The 23,037-nt window shown below is 40.1% G+C and overlaps 1 protein-coding gene across 4 annotated transcripts in view; it reads left to right on the top strand.

Annotated features, from left to right (window-relative positions):
* Nucleotides 1–23,037, top strand: part of PRKACB (protein kinase cAMP-activated catalytic subunit beta) — an 81,889-nt gene that overhangs the window by 3,846 nt on the left and 55,006 nt on the right. For 2 of the 4 annotated variants that reach the window (XM_048496826.1, XM_048496825.1), the window contains exon 1: nt 22,426–22,612. The exons of the other annotated variants lie outside the window; for them this stretch is intronic. In XM_048496826.1, coding sequence (XP_048352783.1) covers nt 22,426–22,612 — 187 coding nt within the window. Of the gene's footprint in view, nt 1–22,425; nt 22,613–23,037 lie in introns of those variants that run through there. 4 annotated transcript variants of the gene reach the window in all.

The following is a 23,037-nucleotide window of genomic DNA, read 5'->3' as shown; positions in this document are numbered from 1 at the left end:
GAATAATGTTTGTGAAAGTCAGTATTGGCTTACTTCTGTAAATGCAGTATTCACTGTTTTGCAGACCCACAGTAGCTTGAGTCAAAGCAAGTGGCATTACCTGCAAGCACAGAATAAAGGCTGAATTTAGTATGCTTAGGTAATTTAGGAAAGAGGTATACTTAACAGAGGAGCCGCGTGGCGTAGTGGTTAAATGCTTGCACTGCCACTCACCCGGTCAGGAGTTCGAGCCCCCTGTGGGTCAGATATCCCGGCAGCTGGCTCATGGTCAATTCAACCATCCATCCATTCTTTGGTCGGTAAATGAGTACCTTGCACAGGGGTCTGCAACCTGCGGCTCTCCAGATGTTCATGAACTACAAATTCCATCAGCCCCTGCCAGCATGATCAATTGGCCATTCTGGCAGGGGCTGATGGGATTTGTAGTCCATTAACTTCTGGAGAGCCGCAGGTTGCAGACCCCTGACCTAGCACATAGCTAGGGGGTAAAGAATAGCTGGGGGAAGCAATGGCAAACCAGCCCACAAAAACGGCTTGCCTATCAAATCACTGCTTGCAGTGGTACCCCAGGGTCGGACACAACTGAAGGGGAAACTTTACTTTATATTTAACAGGAGTTGGTAATGTTACTGAGCACATGCAAGTTACATGACATGTGAGACAGATTTTTTACAGTAAGGGAATTAGAGTAGATTATCACTGTTTGGAAACAAGGAGCTATGCATGCCATCCAAGGCCAATCATACATTTCAGGGAAGCTCACATACATAATGCCAGTAGCCCTCTCCTGCTGTTGCCCTTCAAGCACCTGATGTTCAAGGGTATTCACAAATCTATGAATTTGTCTAGTTCCCTAAAGTCATCTGTTCTAGTAGTCATCACTTCAACTTGCAGCAGTGAATTCCTTGAGTTAATCATGTTTTGGATGAAGAAGTTCTTTGTTCTGAAACTGTCAGTATTGTTGGGTGATCTAAGTTCTAATATTATAGAAGATGTAGAAAAAAGTTTTCCACTTCTTCTATTCATGTACCATCTTACACACTTTTGTACATTTCCACACACTACTCCTTTTTTCTGATTCTAAAATATCCTGAATGATTTTGCCTTTCTGCGTAAGGACAGTGTGAGGTTACCTGCCTATAGTACTGTTTAAAACAACTACTCCAGAAAGCATAGCCAGTGTAGTGTATTGGTTAGTGTGTTGATAAATCCAGATTCGAATCTCTACTCTCCTTTAGAAAGTTGTTACATGCTCTCAGCTTATCTTACCTCACAGGATGGTTGTGGGGATAATATGGAGATGGGGAGTATATCGTAAGCTTTTTTGTAAGCTCATTGGGGAGAAAAAGTGAATAAATAAATTTATAAAAAACAAGCCTATGCCTCTCCCTGACATGTGTTGTCAGTTTACTTAAGTCAATTCTGGAGCAAACCATTGTGTGGTTTGCACTTTCCTGTCAACTCAGGATTGCAAGCAATGGTTTGAAGCTTGTTCATAAGTCTCGCTTCGTGTAGAAGTACTTTCTTGCTGATTTAGTAGAATGGCAAACTATGTCTTACTGTAAAGGGGAAATAATTTAAATCACAGTCCAAGGACTGAAAGTGTCAGAAAATGATTTGTTATGTTTGTCAAGGCTTGACAAATAGTGAATGCCAGATTACCATGATGACTTGACATTTCATCATGGTGGCTACTATTGTTTGTGAACACAAGCCCTGCATCTCTTATTATCTTTTAACTGGGCCAATGCTTCTCTTGACAGCTCTGACGGGCTTGCCTAGATTCAGAAAGCTCTGTTCCACCCCAACTGTGAGTGGACCAGAGCTGAGGGGAGCAGTGGCAACCAACCTAACAGGGGAAATAGATTAAGCACAGATTTTCATCTTGGAGCCTGGCTGCTTGGGCCGCTCTTGTTCACTCCCCTTCCCCCACAATCAGAGGTGCACTCTGCTAGTGTCAGAAAGCTTTGCCCTGATGGGTGGGTCAGATATCCATGGCATGAAAAAGCATAATGTAACATTAATATTGCATTAGTGCGCTGGAAGCTAGAGCCTTGAAGGGCAGGAGCTTATTTATATTGTTGTGCTTGTTACTGGTCACTGCAGAGAATAAAAGTTGTTGCGAGAGGCCCAAGTAGAAAAGCTTTGCAAAAGTTGGGGAGACAATTGAATAAGCAGGCTAGTAACAATTTTTGTGATCTTCTGAGTTGGGAAGCCTTGTATACAAAGCTGTTGAAAAACTCCATGTGCATTGACAGTGCTGTTATAACAGAATTTATTTGAGGCTTGTAAATAGCAGTTTTCATAGTTGCTTGACAAGAACATTTTAGGCTACTAAGCAGGAAAACATTTTGCTAGAAAACTGATATGCTCATTTTTCCAGAGCTTATTGAAATGCCCAAATGATAAATGTATTACTTCATAGGCTAGTAGAAACTTTTATGGGATAGTACAGTGACTTTGGTGGGCACATTTGCAAATATGTATTATATATTCAAAATAATAGTAGCTTTACCACTGGCAAAAAGAAACGTTGTGTCAAAATAACTGCTAGTACAATGAATTCTAGTCAGTAAACAATTTTTGAATTTATCAGACCCTAATTAATTTGAAACACTTTTACATACAAGCCATACTTACGTTATCAAGAATTAACAATTGTTTAAAAATTACAATTCATTATGGAAGCAGATTTCCAAAGGAGAAATAATTTGGTATAAAATAGCACAGAGGTCATTATTTTAATTACTGTACCTGTTCATATACTCTGCTAGGTCAAGGTATCTGTGGGTGGGTTGCTAAATGCAGGCGTTACTTTTGACCTTTTTGGAATTTTTCAGTAAAATCCACAACATCCAGCTGTAAATCACAATTCAGCTTGATGTTCAAATGCAGCCTAAGACCCCAGTCATCCTATTTACTTTATTCAGTCTAGTCGCTGAATGTGTATGTAGTGCAGATTTTGGACTAAGGAAAAATCAAATTCCCAATGTCCAGTTGTAAGTATCCATGCCTTCTGAAACTTTACCAGACCTAGTTTGAACATTGTTGTTGAAATAATACTTCTGGCATCATTTGAACGCTAGGGGCAAGTAACAGAAACATTAAAGTGTAACCATCCGCATGAACTGTTACTTTGGGATACCCAAACTCAAGATGCACATCTGCTATAGAGAGGGCATCCTATTAATCTTTGTTGGTATTCTGTGCAGCCACACATTGGGGGCTGCGCCTACCCAGGACTGCCACAAAAAGATTTGCAAGCTTTTTGTCTGCTCTGTACCTTGGAGAAGCACTCGCTCCCCCTCCCTTTGGGGCCATGTGATTGAAGGGGGAGGAGTGCTGTTCCCACAGTTTTTTTTTCCTGCCACGGAGGAAAGAAGTTTTTGCTTCAGCTCTGCTGATTCTTCATCTCACACCAGGCCTCAGGCACTGTGAGGTAGTTTTTTGGCCAAATTGTGAGTTTTTTTCTCTTCTGCCATGGAAGCTGAGAAAGGCTGCCCTTTTTCAAGAAGTTTTTGCTTCAGCTCTGCTGATTTTTTTTCCACCTAAGATCAGGGCTCAGACTATGTGAGGTATTTTTCTTCAAAATTGTGAGTCTTTCTCTTCCACCATGAAAGTTAAGGGCTTTGCCCTTTTCAAGAAACCTGTGACTTGTACTTTGAAAATGGCCAGTATTGATAGTCATAAGGAGTGCTTCTACTGGTTTCGACTTTGACTTCCTCGGCAAGTCCTGTTCTTCTCCCTACCAAAGGCTAGGCAGGGTAAGGCTCAGCTACTCAGCGTGGTTCCTCTGTTGCCCCACAACGTGTGAGCACTCCGCTTAACACCTTGGCTGCTGCACCCTCAGAAAAATGGCCTGTTGGGGTAAAGGAGGTCCTTTTAGAGTCCAGAAAAGAGTCTACCACAAAGTCCTATGACTACAGGTGGGACTGTTTTTTGTTCTGTGGGCACAGGGGAAAAACATTGTACCTGAATCATGTGACTTACCTTGTGTTTTTCATTACCTACTCACCCAAAAGACTCCAGTAAATCCACCTCCTCAATTAAAGTGCACCTTTCTGTTATTTCAGCATTTCACCTTGGTTCATCTTTCACCTCTTTGCTCATCCATCTTGCAAGCGTTGTCTCGAAGGTTTACAAAACATGTGCCCACTGTTAGAGACCTGTGTCACAGTGGGATTTGACTTTGGTTCTCACTGGTTTCGTGGAATGCCCCTTTGAACATATGACCTCGAGTAACTTATTGTTCCTGTTCTATAAGACTGCCTTCCTCGTTGCCATCACCTCTGCTAGAAGGGTAGGAGACCTGAGTGCTCTCAGGTGTTATTCACCTTTAAATAAATTCCATCAAATAAAGATGCTGCTGTGCCCCAGCCTGGAGCATTTGCCTAAGTTGGTTTCAGCATTCCATATGGGTCAGGACATTGTGTTGCCAGTGTTCTTCTCCAAACCATATTCCCCAGCAGAGCAGTCTCTGCATGATCTAGACCTGTGCAGGGCATTGTTTTTCTATTTGCATTGCACTGCAGACTTTAGAAAGGACAGCAAGCTTTCATTTGTTGTAGGGGACCACATAGGGATCTAGCAGTAGCTATGGAAACCTCTTCCAGGTGGGTGTCCAAGCCAGTGAAGTTGGCCTACAACTCAGCAGTGGTGGCTTGGCTGAAGGACGTTCACACTCACTGTATCAGAGTGCAAGCAGCGTCAGTTGCCTGGTCATCTAATGAACACATTCAGGACATTTGCAAGGTGGCCATGTGGTCCTCACTGACATCCTTCTTTTGACAGTATTTGGTGGATGTTGACTCATGTAGGGAGGCTGTAGTGGGTAAAGCAGTTCTGCAGTCATTAGTCAAATAGACAGCTTCACACCCACTACCAAGCTACTTGAGCTTGCTAGACTCCCAGTATGAGGGAGCTCCAGCATTGCCCTTTTAAGAAAACCATAGAGACAGGCTGCCCCGAGCGGCAGCTTCCCTGAAACCAAACCTTAGACTTAGAGCCTGCAAGAAAGAAAACGTGAGTTAATGAGGGGGATGAGGCATTCTCTGCTTCGCTTTCTCCTGCCTTCAGCTGCTTTCCCTCTCCCCAGACCCCTCCACACGCACCTCGCACCTCCTTAAAAAGCCTCCCAAAGTCTTCTGGGGCACTTCTTTCCTCCAGCTGAGGCTCCTTTGCCGGCTCAGCACCCTGCCTCCTGATTAACCTTTCCCACCCTCAACTTATACGCGAGTCAATAAAATTTCCCAGTTTTTTTAGGTAAAATTGGGTGCCTCGACTTATATGCGGGTCGACTTATACACGAGTATATACGGTACCCTCTTCACTGCTTACAAAAAGGTAAAAGTAAAAACTGTTACTTGATGCTGAGTTAATTGGTTTATTTCAAAGTTGTGGAACTTACCTGCATATGCACACAAATACATTTGCTTTGACAGTTATAGTTGGTGTGCTGGTGAAATATTATAAATGGATGATTGGTTATTTGACTATGGTACAGTATTCTAAGGATACTGGTGTGAAGGAAACAGTGTACCTTTTGAATATTATTGGGCATCATTTGTTATCAAGTACAGGAGTGAGGTTTCTTAGCCCTATCAGTGCTAAGGGCTTTACTTCCAGATCATGGCTTAATCCTAGTGTGGATGCAGCAAAATAAGCCATAATTTGATTTGGGACATGGTTTCCTCATGTGTGGATCAGTTATAATAGATTTCATTTTTTAAAAAAATGCATTGCAAAAAGACGTCTTTATATTTAACAAAATTAGTTCCAATGGCTTAAGCAGAAATTTTTATTTAAAACTGCAGGGAACATTAATGTTAGGTAAATGTTGAACTACTAGTCAATGGACCTGTCAGTGCTAAACAGTGATAGCCCCTTTGGGCAAATGATTTGTTTGTAGCTTATGGATTTAAAATATAACTTAGTTTCATATAAAACCTCTTGAGGCTTGTCTGTCCCGCTCTATTTGCAGAAAGCTCCAGGAAATGCTTTGTTGCACCATTTAACATTTTAACATCAACTATTGGTTTGGGACCTATGTTTGCTTCCACTTCTGTAGTGCTGTCCTCTATTATAAGCAGAGAAACACCTAGCATCAGTGCACCACTCAATGGAAACAAAAGCGATATTTAGAATCCAAGACATTGAATATTTGTGATAAAAAGTAAATCACATCACTTGCTAAGAAACACAAATATTTTTCATAATAAAAAACTCCTAGGTAGTGTCCTGAAAACTTATTCTATCCCTTAATATTTTCCATTATTCACCATAAGAGAAATAATGCAAATAGTATAGAAAGTTAGTAATAATACTAAAGGGCCAACAACTCACAACCATAGGGTTTCAAGGCATGAGATAAGCAGGGGTAGTTGGCCATTGCTTTACTCTACATAGCAGCCTGAATTGTCCTGGTAGTCCCTTGTTCAAATACTAACCATGGATGAAGCTGCTTAGTGTCTAAATTCTGACAAACGCAGGCTATTCTGGACTCTTCAGGCTACTGGAGAGTTAGTAGCTATAACGTAAAGTGGTAGGACATTGGAGGAAAAAATTAATTAAGTTCCAAGAATCCAGAACAGCCTTTCACTCCAGAACAAGTTTTGTGTCCTTTGCCCTGCTGCTTCCATTGAAAATTCAGAAGTAAAAAATTGGGGCACAGGTTGCTCCAGCTAGTGGCAAGTAATAATGGGCAGTATGCATTTCTCTCTTCTCACCCCCACCCACCCTAGCAGAAGTGCTTTCTGCTAGTGGAAGCAGTACTTTGGCTCCAACCTAGCCACTTCATAAATATTTAATGTTAAAAAATATGTTTCTTCAATAGAACTGCATGTAATGCAGCACTGTACTTCTAAAGTTGTAAGCGTGAACATTTAAGAATTGCTGACAACTGCTTAGAGATCTTCAGTATATCCATGTATATATTGTCAAAGGTTGTCATGGCCAAAATCACTAGGGTATTGTGTGGTTTCTGGGCTCTATGACCATGCTTTAGTAGCATTTTCTCTTGAAGTTTCACCTGCATCTGTGGCTGGCATCTTCAGAAGATCTTTCTATCTAACTTTTTCAGTCTGACTTTCCCAACACAGAGAGTTGTTGTCGTAAATAGCCAAGTTGTTAAATGTGGGATCATTTGAGTGGTTGACACTTGTGGTCTCCATGATCTTGCAGAGTCATATTCCAATGAAAGTTTTCATTGGTTCTTAGGTCTGTTTCAGTTACCCATCACATACTTTTTTTCTTAGAAATGTACTTGGTTTATGATCAAGTAAAGTTCCTGAAATAACTCATTTGATGTTACTTTCTGATTTTACTAAGTAGTAGAAGAAATGAGAAAAGAAGTTCAGATATTGATCCTCTGAAGATGCCAGCCGCAGATGCAGGTGAAATGTCAGGAGAAAATGCTACTAGAAAACGGCTATACACCCCGGAAACCACACAACACCCCATATCCATGTATCTTTGCTTTTCCCTGGAGGAGATTTCTCAGTTTGAGGAGAGTAGTCTTCTCTTAATTGCTTCAATATTTTTAATGCCTCTCAGTTGATTTGATTCTATTTATTGTGCACAGTTATATAGCAAATGGCTATTTAAAGTTTTAGCATCAACTACTCGCTTGGATTTGTGTGGGTGGGCATTTAAACACTGTTTCAGGAAGTTCTATGTTAGTGTGGCAATTCAACCACAGATGTAAATTTTGAGTTTAACATTTACATATGGGGCAAATACTGTGTGTTACATATTCTAGCATTTTGTTGAAATTTTCAGGTCTGTCATAGTAATTCCTTTTAAATATGTGTTTTTTCCAGAAACCAGAGAAACGTGTGCAATAAAATAGTTTCTGAGAGCCGCAAACAGAATTCAAGTGGAATTTGAGTAACTGCTGGCTCAGTAAGCTTGAGTGTGTAAAATACTGTGGTCGTGGTTTATATCACTGCTACATCTGAAATAGCATCTTACAGCTCAATCCTAGCCCTCCTGCAAAATAGCAGATAGGGCTGTGTCATACCTCTGCACTTGCCAATAGAAAACTACTCCCCATGTAAAAAAAATCCCCATGTAGTTATAAAAGTTAATGTAACTTTCCTTTTGTAGAAGGCACAGCTTCATGCGATGGTGAATCAGTATGCAAAATTTTGCTTAGTTTGCCTTTAGTATAACTTTTTCAGTCTGAATTTCCCAACACAGAGAGTTGTTGTCGTAAATAGTTAAGTTGTTAAATGTGGGATCATTTAAGTGGTTGGCACCTGTGGTCTCCGTGATCTTTCTGTACAGCAAGGCAGAGTCCTGCTATTCCAATGAAAGGTTTCATTGGCTCTTAGATCTGTTTCAGTTACCCATCACATACCTTTTTTCTTAGAAATGTACTTGGTTTGTGATCAAGTAAAGTACCAGAAATAACTCATTAGATATTACTTTCTGATTTTGCTAAGTAGAAGAAATAAGAAAAGGATTGCGGGTAGAAGGTAGACTTTTCAGTGGAGCTGATAGAAAAGATATATTTTGAAATTCTGGAATAGTGATAGAAAGTTTGCACAGCAGCAAGTTGGTGAGTGTGTCAGTAGTGTTAGACTGGTTAAAGAGTTCCTCTATTTATATCCAAAAAGTTAGTAATCTGTACAGAAATAAGAGCGCAGGTACCTACTTACAAACCTGCATGTTTTGTCATTTCACTTACTTGTCTACTGATACTGCAACTGTGATTGAACCCCACTGCATTACTAACATACAAGATTAAGATTTTTCCTTACACTACCACAAAGAATACCTGTTGTGATTTATGCATTGAGGGGAGAAAGGATAGCGAAAGCAGTAGAGGACTGGAAAGCAGGGGAAATACCCTCCTGGATATCATGGAAAATGTTCCTTGAATTGTTGCGTGTCTCAATGAATAGCTTTTAAAATCTGTTTTGGGGCAGAGTGCCTCCCAAAAGATAACGAATGAGCTAATGTTCTGGAGCTCAAATATGGGTCCAATTTCTGTGTTGTGGTAAGACCCCGAACTTAAGGTTTAATTAAATGAAAGTGATTTGTATTATAAAATATCAGTTTAAATTGCTACTGCTTGGAAAGGGGAAAATCCAGTCCCATGCATCTTGAATGAAAATGTTAATGAACTCATACTTACACTAAGTACACTGGATATAAATATTTGAGAAAACAGCTTTTTCCTAAATGTTACAAGGACAGTCAACTATTTTTAGTTGACTAAGTAGCTGCCTCTTCACTAATTAATTACCTAATCAAGTACACATTAAAAATGCAGGTTTTATTTGTAAAGGATAATTTGTTCAAATGTAAACCCCACTAAAATGACTGTACAGAATCTTTAGAGCAGCTAACAGTATATTACAACTACAAAAATAAATCTATATAAATAAAAAGCAAAGTGTCCATTTGTTTCTTATCGTTGCTCTCCAAAACTACTGGACCAAATGCTGTGAAATGTTCAGACAATGTTGCTCTCTCATCCGAGCGTGTTTTCACCACCTCACATATCTCACCTGTGCCAGGTAAACCGTCCTTCCCCCCAAAAACAGCACCATCACCGTCTTTTCCCAAAAAACAGCACCATCACCATCCTTTCCCAAAAAAACAGTGCCATCACCATCCTTTCCCCCCCCAAAGCGCCATCACTGTCCTTTCCCAAAAAAACAGTGCCATCTGATGGATACTGGGCCTGTTCTGAGGTATGTGTTCTGAGGTAATATTTCATTCTGGGAGAGGGCCAGGAGTCAGTGAGGGAGCGGAGGGACGACAGAAGCTGAGGCGACCCAGGCGCGCAGCGTTTCTCTAGAGGTACTGGCCAGACAGAAATGAAACCACTCTCAACCTATTATCTAGAAAATAATCACACTTACACATGAAGCCTCTGCCCTCACCTCCAGTCCCTCTCCCTGAATGAAATATTACCTCAGAACGCATAATCCACCCCACTCTGGTGTCTCACCAAGCCTTAGGAATACAAACCTCTTACAGTGTGGACTGGCATTCTTCAGACCATGCTCATCATGACCGCTGATGCCATTGTATAAGTAATGCAATCGTTGCACTGCTAATTATATATTCTAATCCAGGATAACTAACAGACTATGTTGCAAATGAAAAAAAAACCTTCCACTAGAGATTTTAACTGCCTTGAGCACAGTGTCATTGGCAGAATCATAAGAACAGTTCACATATATATAGCCACTGTACATATTTGCGGGTGCGCCCCCCAAAAAACTAGCCGAATACATTCATTCTTCAGCCTGTGCTTACAATGATTACAGAGAAGAATGCTGCAACAGGTTTTCCCCCTGTATGGCAAGTAATCAGAGAGTAAATTGGAGCGTAATCAGAGAGTGCGCTCTGCCATTGCATACTCCAAGGTAAATTAGGTCTGAACTGTCAGTGCCAGCCTGTGTTGGATCATCACTGAATTCTACTAAACAAACTACAAACCATAATACAACATTGTGAATCCAATCTGTTGAAAAGGGAAAGAGGGGTTCTATTTGACCAGCCCAAAAGGCTGTGCTGGGGATCATTGGACCAGCATGGACATCTGTGTGGGTTGCGGACTGTGATGAGGAGGAAATTTGCCACAGCAACGCGTGGCCGGGTACCGCTAGTATTACATACAAACTATAGTATCTTCTTATTGGTCAGCTAGGATCTGTTGGAAGATCCTTTTCAAATTGCCTGGTTCGGATTATGGAATTACCTCCCCAGGAGTTAAGATTGGTCTGGAATGCCTTTCAGAATGTACAAACATTTTTTCTTCAAGAAAAAGTATGAATTCAATTGATGTAGAGGACACTGCTTGTTTATACCATGTGCTCATTGACTATATTTAGTTTTGAGATGTATAACTTGTTGACTATCTTGAGGACCTGTTCAAAGGGAGGGCACCCTATGAGCATTCTAATTAAATAATCAACAGAATTTTAAAAACTCCTGTGGCACATTTTGGAGGATAATCGAACCTGGGCTCACTCATTAATCACCATGGTGATTCTCTTCTGCTGAAACAAAGGTCACTTAAAATTTTTTACAGACTTTTGCATAATCACAATATTTCCTACTGTTAAAGCAATAAAAACTACTCTCAGACTGCTCTAGGTAAGTGTTTTAGTGGTCATGGGTTGTGGTAACCTGTTTATGTGGGGTTGCCCCAAAACAGGGGTCTGCAACCTGCGGCTCCGGAACCGCATGCGGCTCTTTTGTCCTTGCACTGCGGCTCCGCATGGCTTGGGTCCTCTCAGCCTCCTTCGGAGAGTCTAAGGGTTAATGGGAAAGAATCCCCATTCCTAGAGAGGCACAGCCCAAGATGGCTATCCCAAGCCACTTCCGACTTCCCTGTCCCAACTGTCTGGTTGGCTGATGACGGTGATGACAGCGTGGGGCGGGGGTGGAGCACCATTGGTGAATCCTCTTGAACAGGTGAGCAGCAAAGGGCGGGAAACGGGAGGGAGTTGGAGGAGCACAGATTTTCAGCACAATCCTAACCTCAGTTCGCCCCCTTGAATGGGGGGCCAGGGGGTAGACCCTGCTTTGGGTGGCCTCATTTCCCCCTCCCCCATGTCCTTCTTGGGGGCGGGACCACATGGGGACCCCAGCAGTGCCACCTTGGGTTCCAGACCCCCCAGTAGCCCCACTGAGCTCCAGGGGCTTTCCTGGTGGATGGCAAACTGGCTGAGTCCAGGTGAGAAATATGATGTCAGGTTTTAAAGGAGTTATTACCTGCAGCCCTGCAAGGTTTCACTCATCGAGGCTGTTTAATGGGGAGGCAGGGGTGGGTAGGAATTGTTTGATTCTGCATTGCCAAGGAGGGCAGGAGCACATGGGGAAATCCTTGCATGTGGATCTTGGAAGGTTTACTTCAGAGTAAGCCAGTGGAGGGTAAGCTTGTAGATCGTGGAAGGGAGGAAGGCAGGGATCATCCTCAACAATGGTTGTCGTGGGTTGCCAACTCCTGGCGGGCAAATCCCAGGACATTTGGGGGTAGATTCTCAGAAGCTGTGGCTTTTGGGACCATGGTGGGGACATGCTCAGTGAGGAATATGGCTGTTGAGTCCACTCTCCATGGCCGACATTTTCTCGAGGGGGGGAGAAGTTCAGCCCCCCCCCAGAAGTTGGCAACCTCATTAAAGGCACCAATTTTGATCCATCATCCAAGTGGAATTTGAGGGGATTCTTTTTGGGGGGTCATAATCAGTGTCTTTCAACACAAGAAAAGAGAAATGTGTGGAACAGGGGTTCTATTGCTGGTCATTTGGATCATGTACAAAACAACAGGCTTTTTTTACCCCTTCCCCTTTTTGACTTTGATGGGTAAAAATGGGCCCCAAAGAAGGGAACTTCTCCCTGCATGAGAATATATACAGTGTTATTTTTATTTTAGAGGTCAAAAAGTATTTGCGGCTCCAAGTGTTTTCTTTTCTTTTAGCTTTCAACCACATGAACTTCTTCAGTGTGCTTGGATATGCTTTTATTCTGCCTGTACACTTTAGGTAAAGGCTGTTCAGCTGTTAATCAATATACAGTTTAACTGTTTTTTTCCAACCAGAAATGTCTGCTGAGTAATCTAAGCAAAACTGGGTAACTTTCTTGAATCTATTTTTGATGTAATGGATTAAATTTAACCTGCTCTAGAAGTGAGGATTTCCCATTCACACATGGAATATTTCCTGTGATGCAAGTGAGCAGAGATCCTATTCACACCAGGCTTTGGGTCACATCCTGTACTGCTAATACTGAACTTTGCTGGCTTTGAGCTTTCTAAATTGCGCCCATCTTTCTAATGCTCACTGTTCGTATTCCATTGCTATATACTAGTTTCTCTTTTCATTATTCATGCTATCTATTTAGTATGTAAATGTCGATCTTTTCCTATATACAGAATATAATTGAAGAGTAGTGAAAGCTGATTACACAAGGATCTGAGGGTAGGAAGTTATCAAGGCTTAAATCACTTTTTTGTTTTGGTATTTATGAGTAAGATGTCAAGCCCTTGTTGAGCTAGTAAAGCTGAAGTGTCTGCTTCAGACATCTGCTAGCAGGAAGGCACTTCTCTGTAGATCACAGTGTATGCTTTCCATTGCTACTGCCTCACCAAATATTTCAGGTAAAATCTAATTATATGGGAGAGGGGGGGAAATGCTGATCTCTCTGCCCCCCCTTTTCTGTTCCATATGTTTATCTAATGCATTGATAGCAATAACAAGCTAGGTCTGGTAAGTACCCTTCAGATGTGCTGTTCAGTTACTTTATTAATACTAAGCATTTTGGAACTGACCAGTGCCTCCATGTTTCTTATGGTCATTACTCAGAGGAAAACAGGAAATAGGCATTTCATGTAGGTATTCAAGTAGTTATGATTTCATTTTTTAGGTTTTTTTAAATTAAACTTTGCCTTTCCTTTTAGGCCAGGATAGTACTGTCAGCCATATTCCTATATTCTGACTTATTCAAAGCAGGAAACTAGCATGCATTAATTTTTGTGTCTTCATTAAGCTTTTGAGGGCAGTAAGTGTCTGATCGACTGGGCGTGATGGGTTCTGTGTACAGACATGACAAATCCACAAGGAGTTGCAGCTGACTTCCACCTGTGTTTGGTATGCCAATTGCAGGCGTACTAATAAGTGAAATGAATGCCTATTCAGTCTGTTTTACTCTTCACACCAAGCTTCAGTTTAATGTCTTGCGTTAGGGACTTTTTTTGCACTGTATATTGATTAGATATTTTTCATATTCTAAACAGGCTGAGGTTTAATTTAGCGTGTTTGACTTGCATCTAGTAAGTAAAATTATGCAATGTTAATTTAATGTGCAGCGTTAATGTCACAGAGGTTTTTCTAGTAGTCAAGGCAGCTGAACTCTAACAACTTAATTTGGAGAAAAATTCAACAACACACACTTAATATGGTTTAAAAGTTCAGATAAACTTTAAAACTACTCAAATTATTTGTATTGGAATACCTGTCATTGAAAGGCAGGATACTCTACTTTGTTTAAATATTAATAAAACTAACATACTAATGACAGCATACTCAGAAAACTAGGAATAATATGCTAGTACAGTGTGTATGCTTGCTACACTGTTTAACTTCTACTGCTTTTAGTTTATTCTCCTCAGAGGTACTTGTGCTATGTATTAGATCCATTTCAGATTGAGACAGATCCTATTCAGAACTGCCTGACATTACTTTTCACTGAACATAAGAACATAAGAACAAGCCAGCTGGATCAGACCAAAGTCCATCTAGTCCAGCTCTCTGCTACTCGCAGTGGCCCACCAGGTGCCTTTGGGAGCTCACATGTAGGATGTGAACGCAATGGCCTTCAAGTGCTGTTGCTCCCCGATCAACCTGGTCTGTTAAGGCATTTGCAATCTCAGATCAAGGAGGATCAAGATTGGTAGCCATAAATCGACTTCTCCTCCATAAATCTGTCCAAGCCCCTTTTAAAGCTATCCAGGTTAGTGGCCATCACCACCTCCTGTGGCAGCATATTCCAAACACCAATCACCAATGAAGAAGTGTTTCCTTTTATTAGTCCTAATTCTTCCCCCCAGCATTTTCAATGAATGCCCCCTGGTTCTAGTATTGTGAGAAAGAGAGAAAAAATTCTCTCTGTCAACATTTTCTACCCCATGCATAATTTATAGACTTCAATCATATCCCCCCTCAGCCGCCTCCTCTCCAAACTAAAGAGTCCCAAACGCTGCAGCCTCTCCTCATAGGGAAGTGTCACCAGTCCCTCAATCATCCTTGTTGCCCTTCTCTGCACTTTTTCTATCTCCTCAATATCCTTTTTGAGATGCAGCCACCAGAACTGGACACAGTACTCCAAGTGCGGTCGCACCACTGCTTTATATAAGGGCATGACAATCTTTGCAGTTTTATTCTCAATTCCTTTCCTAATTATCCCCAGCATAGGGTTTGCCTTTTTTACAGCTGCCATGCATTGAGTTGACATTCCCATGGAACTATCAACTAAGACGCCTAAATCCCTTTCCTGGTCTGTGACTGATAGCACTGACCCCTGTAGCGTGTATGTGAAGTTTGGATTTTTTGCCCCTATGTGCATCACTCTTACATTTTGCTACATTGAACTGCATTTGCCATTTCTGGAGCCCCTCTCACCTAATTTATAAAGGTCCGCTTGGTGCTCTTCATAATCCCTTTTGTGGTTCTCACCACCCTACATAATTTGGTATCATCTGCAAACTTGGCCACCACGCCACCCACCCCTACTTCCTGGTCATTTATGAATAGGTTAAAGAGCACTGGTCCCAAAACGGATCCTTGGGGACAATTCACTCCCGACATCTCTCCATTGTGAGAACTTCCCATTTACACCCACTCTTTGCTTCCTGTTTCTCAACCAGTTTTTAATCCTTAGGAGGACTTCCCCTCTTATTCCTTCATTGCTGAGTTTTCTCAACAGTCTCTGGTGAGGAACTTTGTCAAAAGCCTTTTGGAAATCCAAGTAGACAATGTCCACCGGGTTCACCCCTGTCCACATGCCTGTTTACATCCTCAAAGAACTCTAGTAAGTTTGTAAGACAGGATTTGCCTCTGCAAAAGCCATGCTGACTCTTTCTCAGCAGGTCTTGCTTTTCTACATGTTTTATAATTTTATCTTTAATGATAGATTCTACTAATTTACCAGGAACAGATGTCAAACTGACTGGCCTGTAATTTCCTGGGGCCCCCCTAGATCCTTTCTTAAAGATTGGTGTGACATTGGCCATCTTCCAGTCTTCAGGGATGGAGCCTGATTTCAGGGATAAGTTGCATATTAAAGTGAGAACATCAGCAATTTCATGCTTGAGCTCTTTAAGAACTCTTGGGTGAATGCAATCTGGGCCAGGGGATTTTGTAACATTTAGTTTATCAATGGCTGCCAGAACTTCTTCCTTGTCTACCACTATCTTCGCTGGTTCCTCGGATTCGCCTCCTAAGAAGCTTGGTTCAGGTGCAGGAATGTTCCTCACCTCCTCTTGGGTGAAGACAGATGCAAAGAATTCATTCAGCTTCTCTGCAATCTCCCTGCCATCTTTTAGCACACCCTTTGTTCCTTTGTCATCTAACGGCCTACTGCTTCCCTTGCTGGCTTCCTGCTTTTGATGTACTTGAAGAACTGTTTGTTGCTGGTCTTGATGTTCGCAGCCAGTGCCTCTCATAATCCTTTTTTGCCTCCCTTACAGCTAACTTGCTTCTCTTTTGCCACCATTTGTGTTCCCTCTCATATTCTTCATCAGTCAAACTGGACTTCCATTTTCTAAAAGACATTTTCTTTTTTCTGATAATTTCCTCAACCTCTCTTGTTAACCATGGTGGCTTTCTTTTGGACTGGGTGCTGCCTTTTCTAACCTGTGGGACACATTCCAGCTGAGCTTTTATTACTGTGTTTTTAAATAACCTCCAAGCATCCTGGACAGTTTTGACTCTCTTGATTTTCCCTTTCAGCTTCCTGCTCACTATCCCCCTCATCTTTGAGAAATTTCCCTTCTTTGAGAAATTTCCCAGAAGAATGTCTGCAGCAAATCTTTGGAGAGTTTACGATACTGCATCCTCATTGCTTGTGATCTGTGGTGGTAATTTTTTAATGGAAAAATCTGATTGGGGAGAATTTGTGACCTGAATTGGTGGTCCATATTTGTGACTCAGTGTTTTACTGTACTGTGTCCAACGCAAAGAAAATTTTTGATTTACCAGGTTAAGGCGAGCGATTAAAAGAAACACTAGAAGCACTGATTCTTCATCTGAGAAGTTTGGACCATGTGTAGAACACTTGGCATTAAAGTTAAACTTCCCTATATTCATTTCAGCGTATCTTAGAAATCTTGTGCATCACTCTTCAGGATCTCTGGGTGTTTATGCTGAAAAATTACCAAAGATATTGAAGCCAGCAGCCTTTTGGAGATATAAGGTCCAGTGAGGTCATTTCTCCTGTACTTCTTGTCTGTCAGTGTGACTCTTCCACTTTTCCTCAGAATGCAGCTACCAGTTTGAGGGTTTGAATCTAGTCCAGTAGCACCTTAGAGACCAACAAGAGTCAAGTTTCCTTTCATCAGATACCTTTAACAGTTTAATAGTGTGTCAAATATAAACATGAAATTTAAACTATCAGGTCTCCAACTGGCTGCTTTCCTTTTCCCTGCTCCTTTCCCTTTATTTTTCTTGGCATTGACTATGCCTATTTTTTCTACACCTCCCCAACTGATTCTTGCTTATTAGTTATGGCTCAGAGATACTGGAACGTATGATATGGAATGTTAAATCAAATAAATCAAACCAAATATTGGCAATCTAAGGCTACCAATAACTGACACATTAAATCCAAAGCAGCCATAATTTGATATTGTGCTTTCAAAAGCTTTTGTATGTAATTGTCTAATATATACAAATACAGTTACCCTTTGTGTTCTAGAAGGGTTCTTTCTAATTTGCAATACTGTTGTTAAACCTGAGGTCATTGGAAAATATAAATTAAACGTGCCCTTCAGGGTTTCTGAAAGAAAGTTTCTTTTCAGCTGTAAATTTGATAAAATTTGGCATGTGCTCTTAAGTTTTGATAATATAAAATGTTCCCCTTTACAGTATCACATCAAAATTACCCATTAAATCAAACACATACATATCACGAATGTACTATAATCTGTGTCCAAATCAGAAAGTATTTGAGAGATTTATCATCAAAATAACTTTATTTTTTTAAAAATGTCACAATTAATCACTAGTTTCTGAAAATTTAAAGACACAGGTGCAGGAATGCCCTAAACAACTGAGCTGGGCATGAACTAACTGATGCAATGATAGTATCGTGTTTCCCTGAAAATAAGACAGGATCTTATATTAATTTTTGCACCAAAAGATGCATTAGGGCTTATTTTCAGGACAGGGCTTATTTTAGGGAAAATATGGTACCTTCACAATTCATTAAGATGGGCTCTTGGCAACCCGTTGCTTCCCCTTCACGTGTGACACAAGCTGCATCCTCATTGGCAGGGAGCACAGGGCATTGTCCGTGATTTGTGATCTGTAACTACTGGTAGGGCTTATTTTTGAGGAAAGCTTACATTTTAAGCATCCTCCAAAAATCCTGAAAAATCATGATAGGGTTCTTTCTAATTTGCAATACTGTTGTTAAACCTGAGGTCATTGGAAAATATAAATTAAACGTGCCCTTCCGGATTTTCGGGATAGGGCTTATTTTCGGGGAAACACAGTAGTTTGATTTCTTTGCTGCTATAACTGCGTTAAAATGGGCTGTGTAGATTTATAGAAATTGATTCTGTCAAATATACTTTGAGGTGTTTATTTTTTCTTTATTTTTTCTTTATAAATAAATACATTATAAGTGCCAACTAATATTTGTTCTCTTAATTCTTCCCCATATAGTAGCTGTCACCAGGAATATATTGTATTTTGTCTAACAGTTTATTGAGGCTCTGACTTGTCACTCTGAAATCCTAACACACTCTGACTTCTGCTCACACAGAGCTTAAGCATACTTTGACTTACTCACACAGAGTTTAAGCATACTCTGACTTACTCACACAAAGCTTTTACTCATTCAGTCTTCACTTTCCGATGCCATAAAATGTTCTGCCATGCTCACCCAGAGCTTTAACTCTCTGACTAGAGTTTTTGACACACTTTCTTTTCACTCTGACATCTTGTCGTACTCTGCACAGTTCAGCACAGCTCTTCCACATTCACACTCTAGAATTAACCAATCATATTGCTCACTTTCTCCAACTCAGCTCTCAATTTAAAGTCTCTCTCTCACATACACACACACTCTAAAATCATTACAAATATTATGATAGGTACATACTTCTACTGTGATGGAAAATGAAACCCTTTCTAAAACCCCTGCTACCAACAGGTTTAAAAGCTCTGGAATTCATTTGCTGGTTAAATCTAGCAAGTCACCTTATACTGGCACTGCTCTGTACAGTTCTCCTCCTTGTTTGGGTTTTGATTCTTTGCAATGCAACCTATTTTGTGTTTTCCACAGTTTAGTGCACCGTCTTCAGGAGAATTTTGCTCATTTGCATAAATGAATTTTCTAGGCAAGTTTCATGTCCCTTTGTAACTGTAGTTTTAGCTTTTGGGCAGTAGATGCCAGTATATATCTTCAGAATTAAAATAGAAATGTGGCCAGTGCTGCCATAGCAACAACTTCCTCTTGGCTTTGCTATTTATAGAAATGCTGCTGTCTCATCTTTACATTGCTCTTCTGGTAAAGAGATTTTTAAAGCAGTTTTAAAGGCTCTTGCTGGGCTGTTGTGGTTGTAGGTAGCTCTGGACTGACTCTTTAACATTATTAATTGTTGCTAGTATTTGTTATCAGTTCTGCAAAGAGAAGCTCAGGGGAGATTTTTCAGAGACTGCAGAGATTATAATTTTGTTATCCTTTTGAACAATCACACCATAAACAGTGCTTGGAAATGTCCATGATTTTCAAAGAATGTTATATTCTGTGGGTTTGAGAAATATGAGACAAAATAACCTGTTGTGTGGAAGTAGTTGTTGGGGTCTTTGGAAATCAGTCATTAAGCTTGACGTAAGTATAAATCTTGGTCATATGCAACACAGATTAACATTAAGTACACATGTAAATAAAACATGCAGAACCGAAAATAGCATTCTAAGAATGCCTTTCCTGGCCCAGTTTGGAACATTAGGCAGTGTATTATTGGGAGTTATGAATGTTCACTTTACATTTTAAGGTCAGTTAGTCCATACTCATCCATGTCTCAATAAGTCCATGTATTTAGAAAAAAAACCCTAATTTCCCAGCCTGGTCTGATTCTCTCGTTTGAGGTTATTGTACATGAAATAGGCCTGTCCTTAAATTTTGGCTTGTAATTATTTGGGGGTGGGGTGATGATGAGAGTAAATATGTAATACATTAGAAAAAATATTCACAGGCCATTTCTACATGGTCCAAATATCCTAGGATGGGCAAGTGAAATATTCCAGTTCGTGCAAGCTTTCCACAGTTTCCTGCCCCGTGATACTTTCCTTATCCCAGGATTTTCAAAAATCGCCAAATTGGTGATTCTTTTCAAATACCCCGGGGTGACCCTGCTGCCATGCAAATACCACAGGAGCAGAAATGGTTTATTTTTCCTGCCCCAAAACAACAGCCAATCAAAATGCCAGGGATGAGCTTGTGGTATAAATACAAAAGACCGGGCTCGTGCAGAACAAACTGGAGCATTACCTCCCAGACTTACTCGACTTCTGGAAAGAAACGGGTAGCCGTGAGGAGGGAGTAACCAGGATAACATAGACCCAGGTTTAAAAAAATGGTGGTACACAGGTCTAATTTTGCCGTTCAAAAATGACCATCCTGAATACGTACCATGCTTAAGATTTTTCTGCCTTAAGGTATGCATTTTGTTTTCTCTCCCCACTTAAAACAACAGGTTTAACACAATCCCCAGAATATCTCCCCCCCTTTTACACTTACAGAAGCTATATGGTCAGTACTGTATTTTTTGAAAAATCATTTCTGATTTAAAAGCTTCCTATAAATTTTAAAAATTCTTCAGACTAACATTTTGGCACCATCTACCTGTTACACTAAAATGCTTTGTATATTTCTTAGTAACAATATCTACAGCAAATATCAGTATATTTTGGTATTTCAGTTCTGCCACCATTTTAGCAAACAACTTCAGAAAAACCTATTGCAGTAATACTGTGAAGAGCTGTATATGTGTTCAAAACTGAGGTAATATTGTACAGAACTTCTGTAGAATTTTAGAAATGTGGTAGAGTGTTCTTGAAGAAAATTTGGTATGTTTAAAACTGGCCTTGACAAACTTTCATTGGTTCTAGAAGCCAGTCCAAACATTTAGGAGCCACAATAATTTTTCAGCCTTCAGCATTTTGTAACTTAATGATCATATTTTATGATTATTGAGATCAGAAAACACATAATTCTAACTTCTTAAATTTCATGTGATTTTGTTAATGCTGTGACAAAAGGATTGTAGCACATAAGTAACTAACATGTCTCCCTGATTTCTCACTAGTGCTTTAAAAAGCACCATTTTACTGAATAGTGGAGCCAGTATAAAAGACATCTCTTTATGACAAAAGCTTCATGCGATTTTTTCTGTCACACAACAAAACATTTCTGATGAGAAATAATAAATAATTGAGAATTGTCAGGCAATTCTATAATAATGCCACTCCTGAAAAGACTAAGTGTCCCAATCAGTGGTACTTTTAAAGACTGCAAGATGTATTCCAATGTAAATTTTCCAGAATCAGAGCTCACTTCATCAGATGCGCTGGTGTGTAAATTCATTAGGCTGACTTCTAGGCAACATATAAAACTGAAATGAGATACGCAGAATAAGATGTTGTAGAGTTACAATATCTATAAAGCATGAGATATGCAAGGTATTAACACATATAGTGAATTAGAAATCCCAGATTAAGGTCTATGGCAGGGATATTTAATTCATTTCTTGTAAAGGTGGGATGTGACATTTCTCTCCTAAGGGTTATTGGTGCGTTGCATTCTAAATGAATACAATTCTTCATACAGTAGTTTACTGCCAAATACTGATGTTGCTGAAGACAAAGGCTTTCTTTGGAGCAAAGTTTAGGCTGACATGGCTATGAATCCCAGAATTGGTCTACATTTGGAGGAAAACAGTGGTTCATTTGTGTTCCTAGAGTGCTAGAAAGCTGCTCATCCCTAATGCAAACTCTGTTAAGCAACTCTATCTAATCTTGCTCCCAAATCTTCTGTTTTTAGCTGCTACTGAGAAGTTCAAAGGCTTATACTCAAGTCAACAAGTTTCCCAGTTTTTTGTGGTAAAATTAGGTGCCTTGGCTTATATTCGGGTCGGTTTATACTCGAGTATATACGGTGTATCCAATATACAGGAGTTTCCTTCCAGTTTTGTTAATGTGAATAGTTTTGAAGACACTGATCACTTTTCATCCTCAGTAATGGAACAGTCAACTTAAGATGACTAGTAGTCAGTGAAATATACAAAAGAAAAATAAATGATTACTGTTAATTATAAAGTGTGTGTATATGCACTCACAAATACACATACATTCACATTTGTTTACATGGCCTGGTTTCTAATTACCTTTTTGCATTTAACAAGGTCTTCCTTATCATTGGCTTTGTTTGGGAAGAGAGGGAAAGTTAACATGCAAACATGATAGGGGTTTTTTTTACTAGCCACCACCCTGATCTTATATCAAGAGGCTTTTACTGAGAATAGCTCCTTGAAGTTTGGTTTTATATTAACAGGAAGCAGAAGAGCAGTTGCGGTTTTAACACACTGCCTACAGGAAGTTTGATACATGCGTCGTACTTAGCTTCTGTACAGAAGTTGAGAATTTTTTTTGCTTTTTAAAAATATACACCTTAAATACATAGATGGCAGCTCACCAAGAGCTATCAAGCAGCCAGAGCACAGGAACAACCAGTGCTCTGCAGAAACTGGAGGGGTTTGCCAACAGACTTTTTCACAGGCACTCCAAGAGTTCTGGAAACGAACTGAAAGTACCTTTGGAAAATGATTCTCCGCAGTTCTCTGAACTTACTGCCCTGTGGGATAAATCAAGTAAGTGGGGGGGGGGGGTTACTTAATTTGTAACAGTAACTGTAGAATACTTCCAGCTAAATACAGAAAAATCGTTGACAGCTAAACAGCTGAATTAAACAATTCAGCAGGTAGATGAAGTTCATAAGTTGTTTTTAATCGTGGAACATTTGCACACAGATCATGGGGTGCGTATTACTCATCTGCTTTCTTTTTTTTCAATCTATTGGAAGCTTGCTTTCTTCCCTGTTCAGTTAATGCTTATGTTATCACAGTATGCATCAGTATCTTGAATGATTTTTAAGAAACAATTAACATTGGGCATCAATATTGGTGAAAAGTGGTGGGTTTTTCATTGAAAGAAATGTGAGTTAGACAACCTATCTAGGCTAATTTTCTGTGTGGTAACTCTTTCTAACTTAGAAAATGTCTTCCATTAAGGAAAC

This window comes from Sphaerodactylus townsendi, linkage group LG05, assembly GCF_021028975.2.
Source record: "Sphaerodactylus townsendi isolate TG3544 linkage group LG05, MPM_Stown_v2.3, whole genome shotgun sequence".
NCBI classification, from domain to species: domain Eukaryota; kingdom Metazoa; phylum Chordata; class Lepidosauria; order Squamata; family Sphaerodactylidae; genus Sphaerodactylus; species Sphaerodactylus townsendi.
The sequence above is the reverse complement of the archived record's forward strand: the minus strand, read 5'-3'. Positions and strand labels throughout refer to the sequence as shown.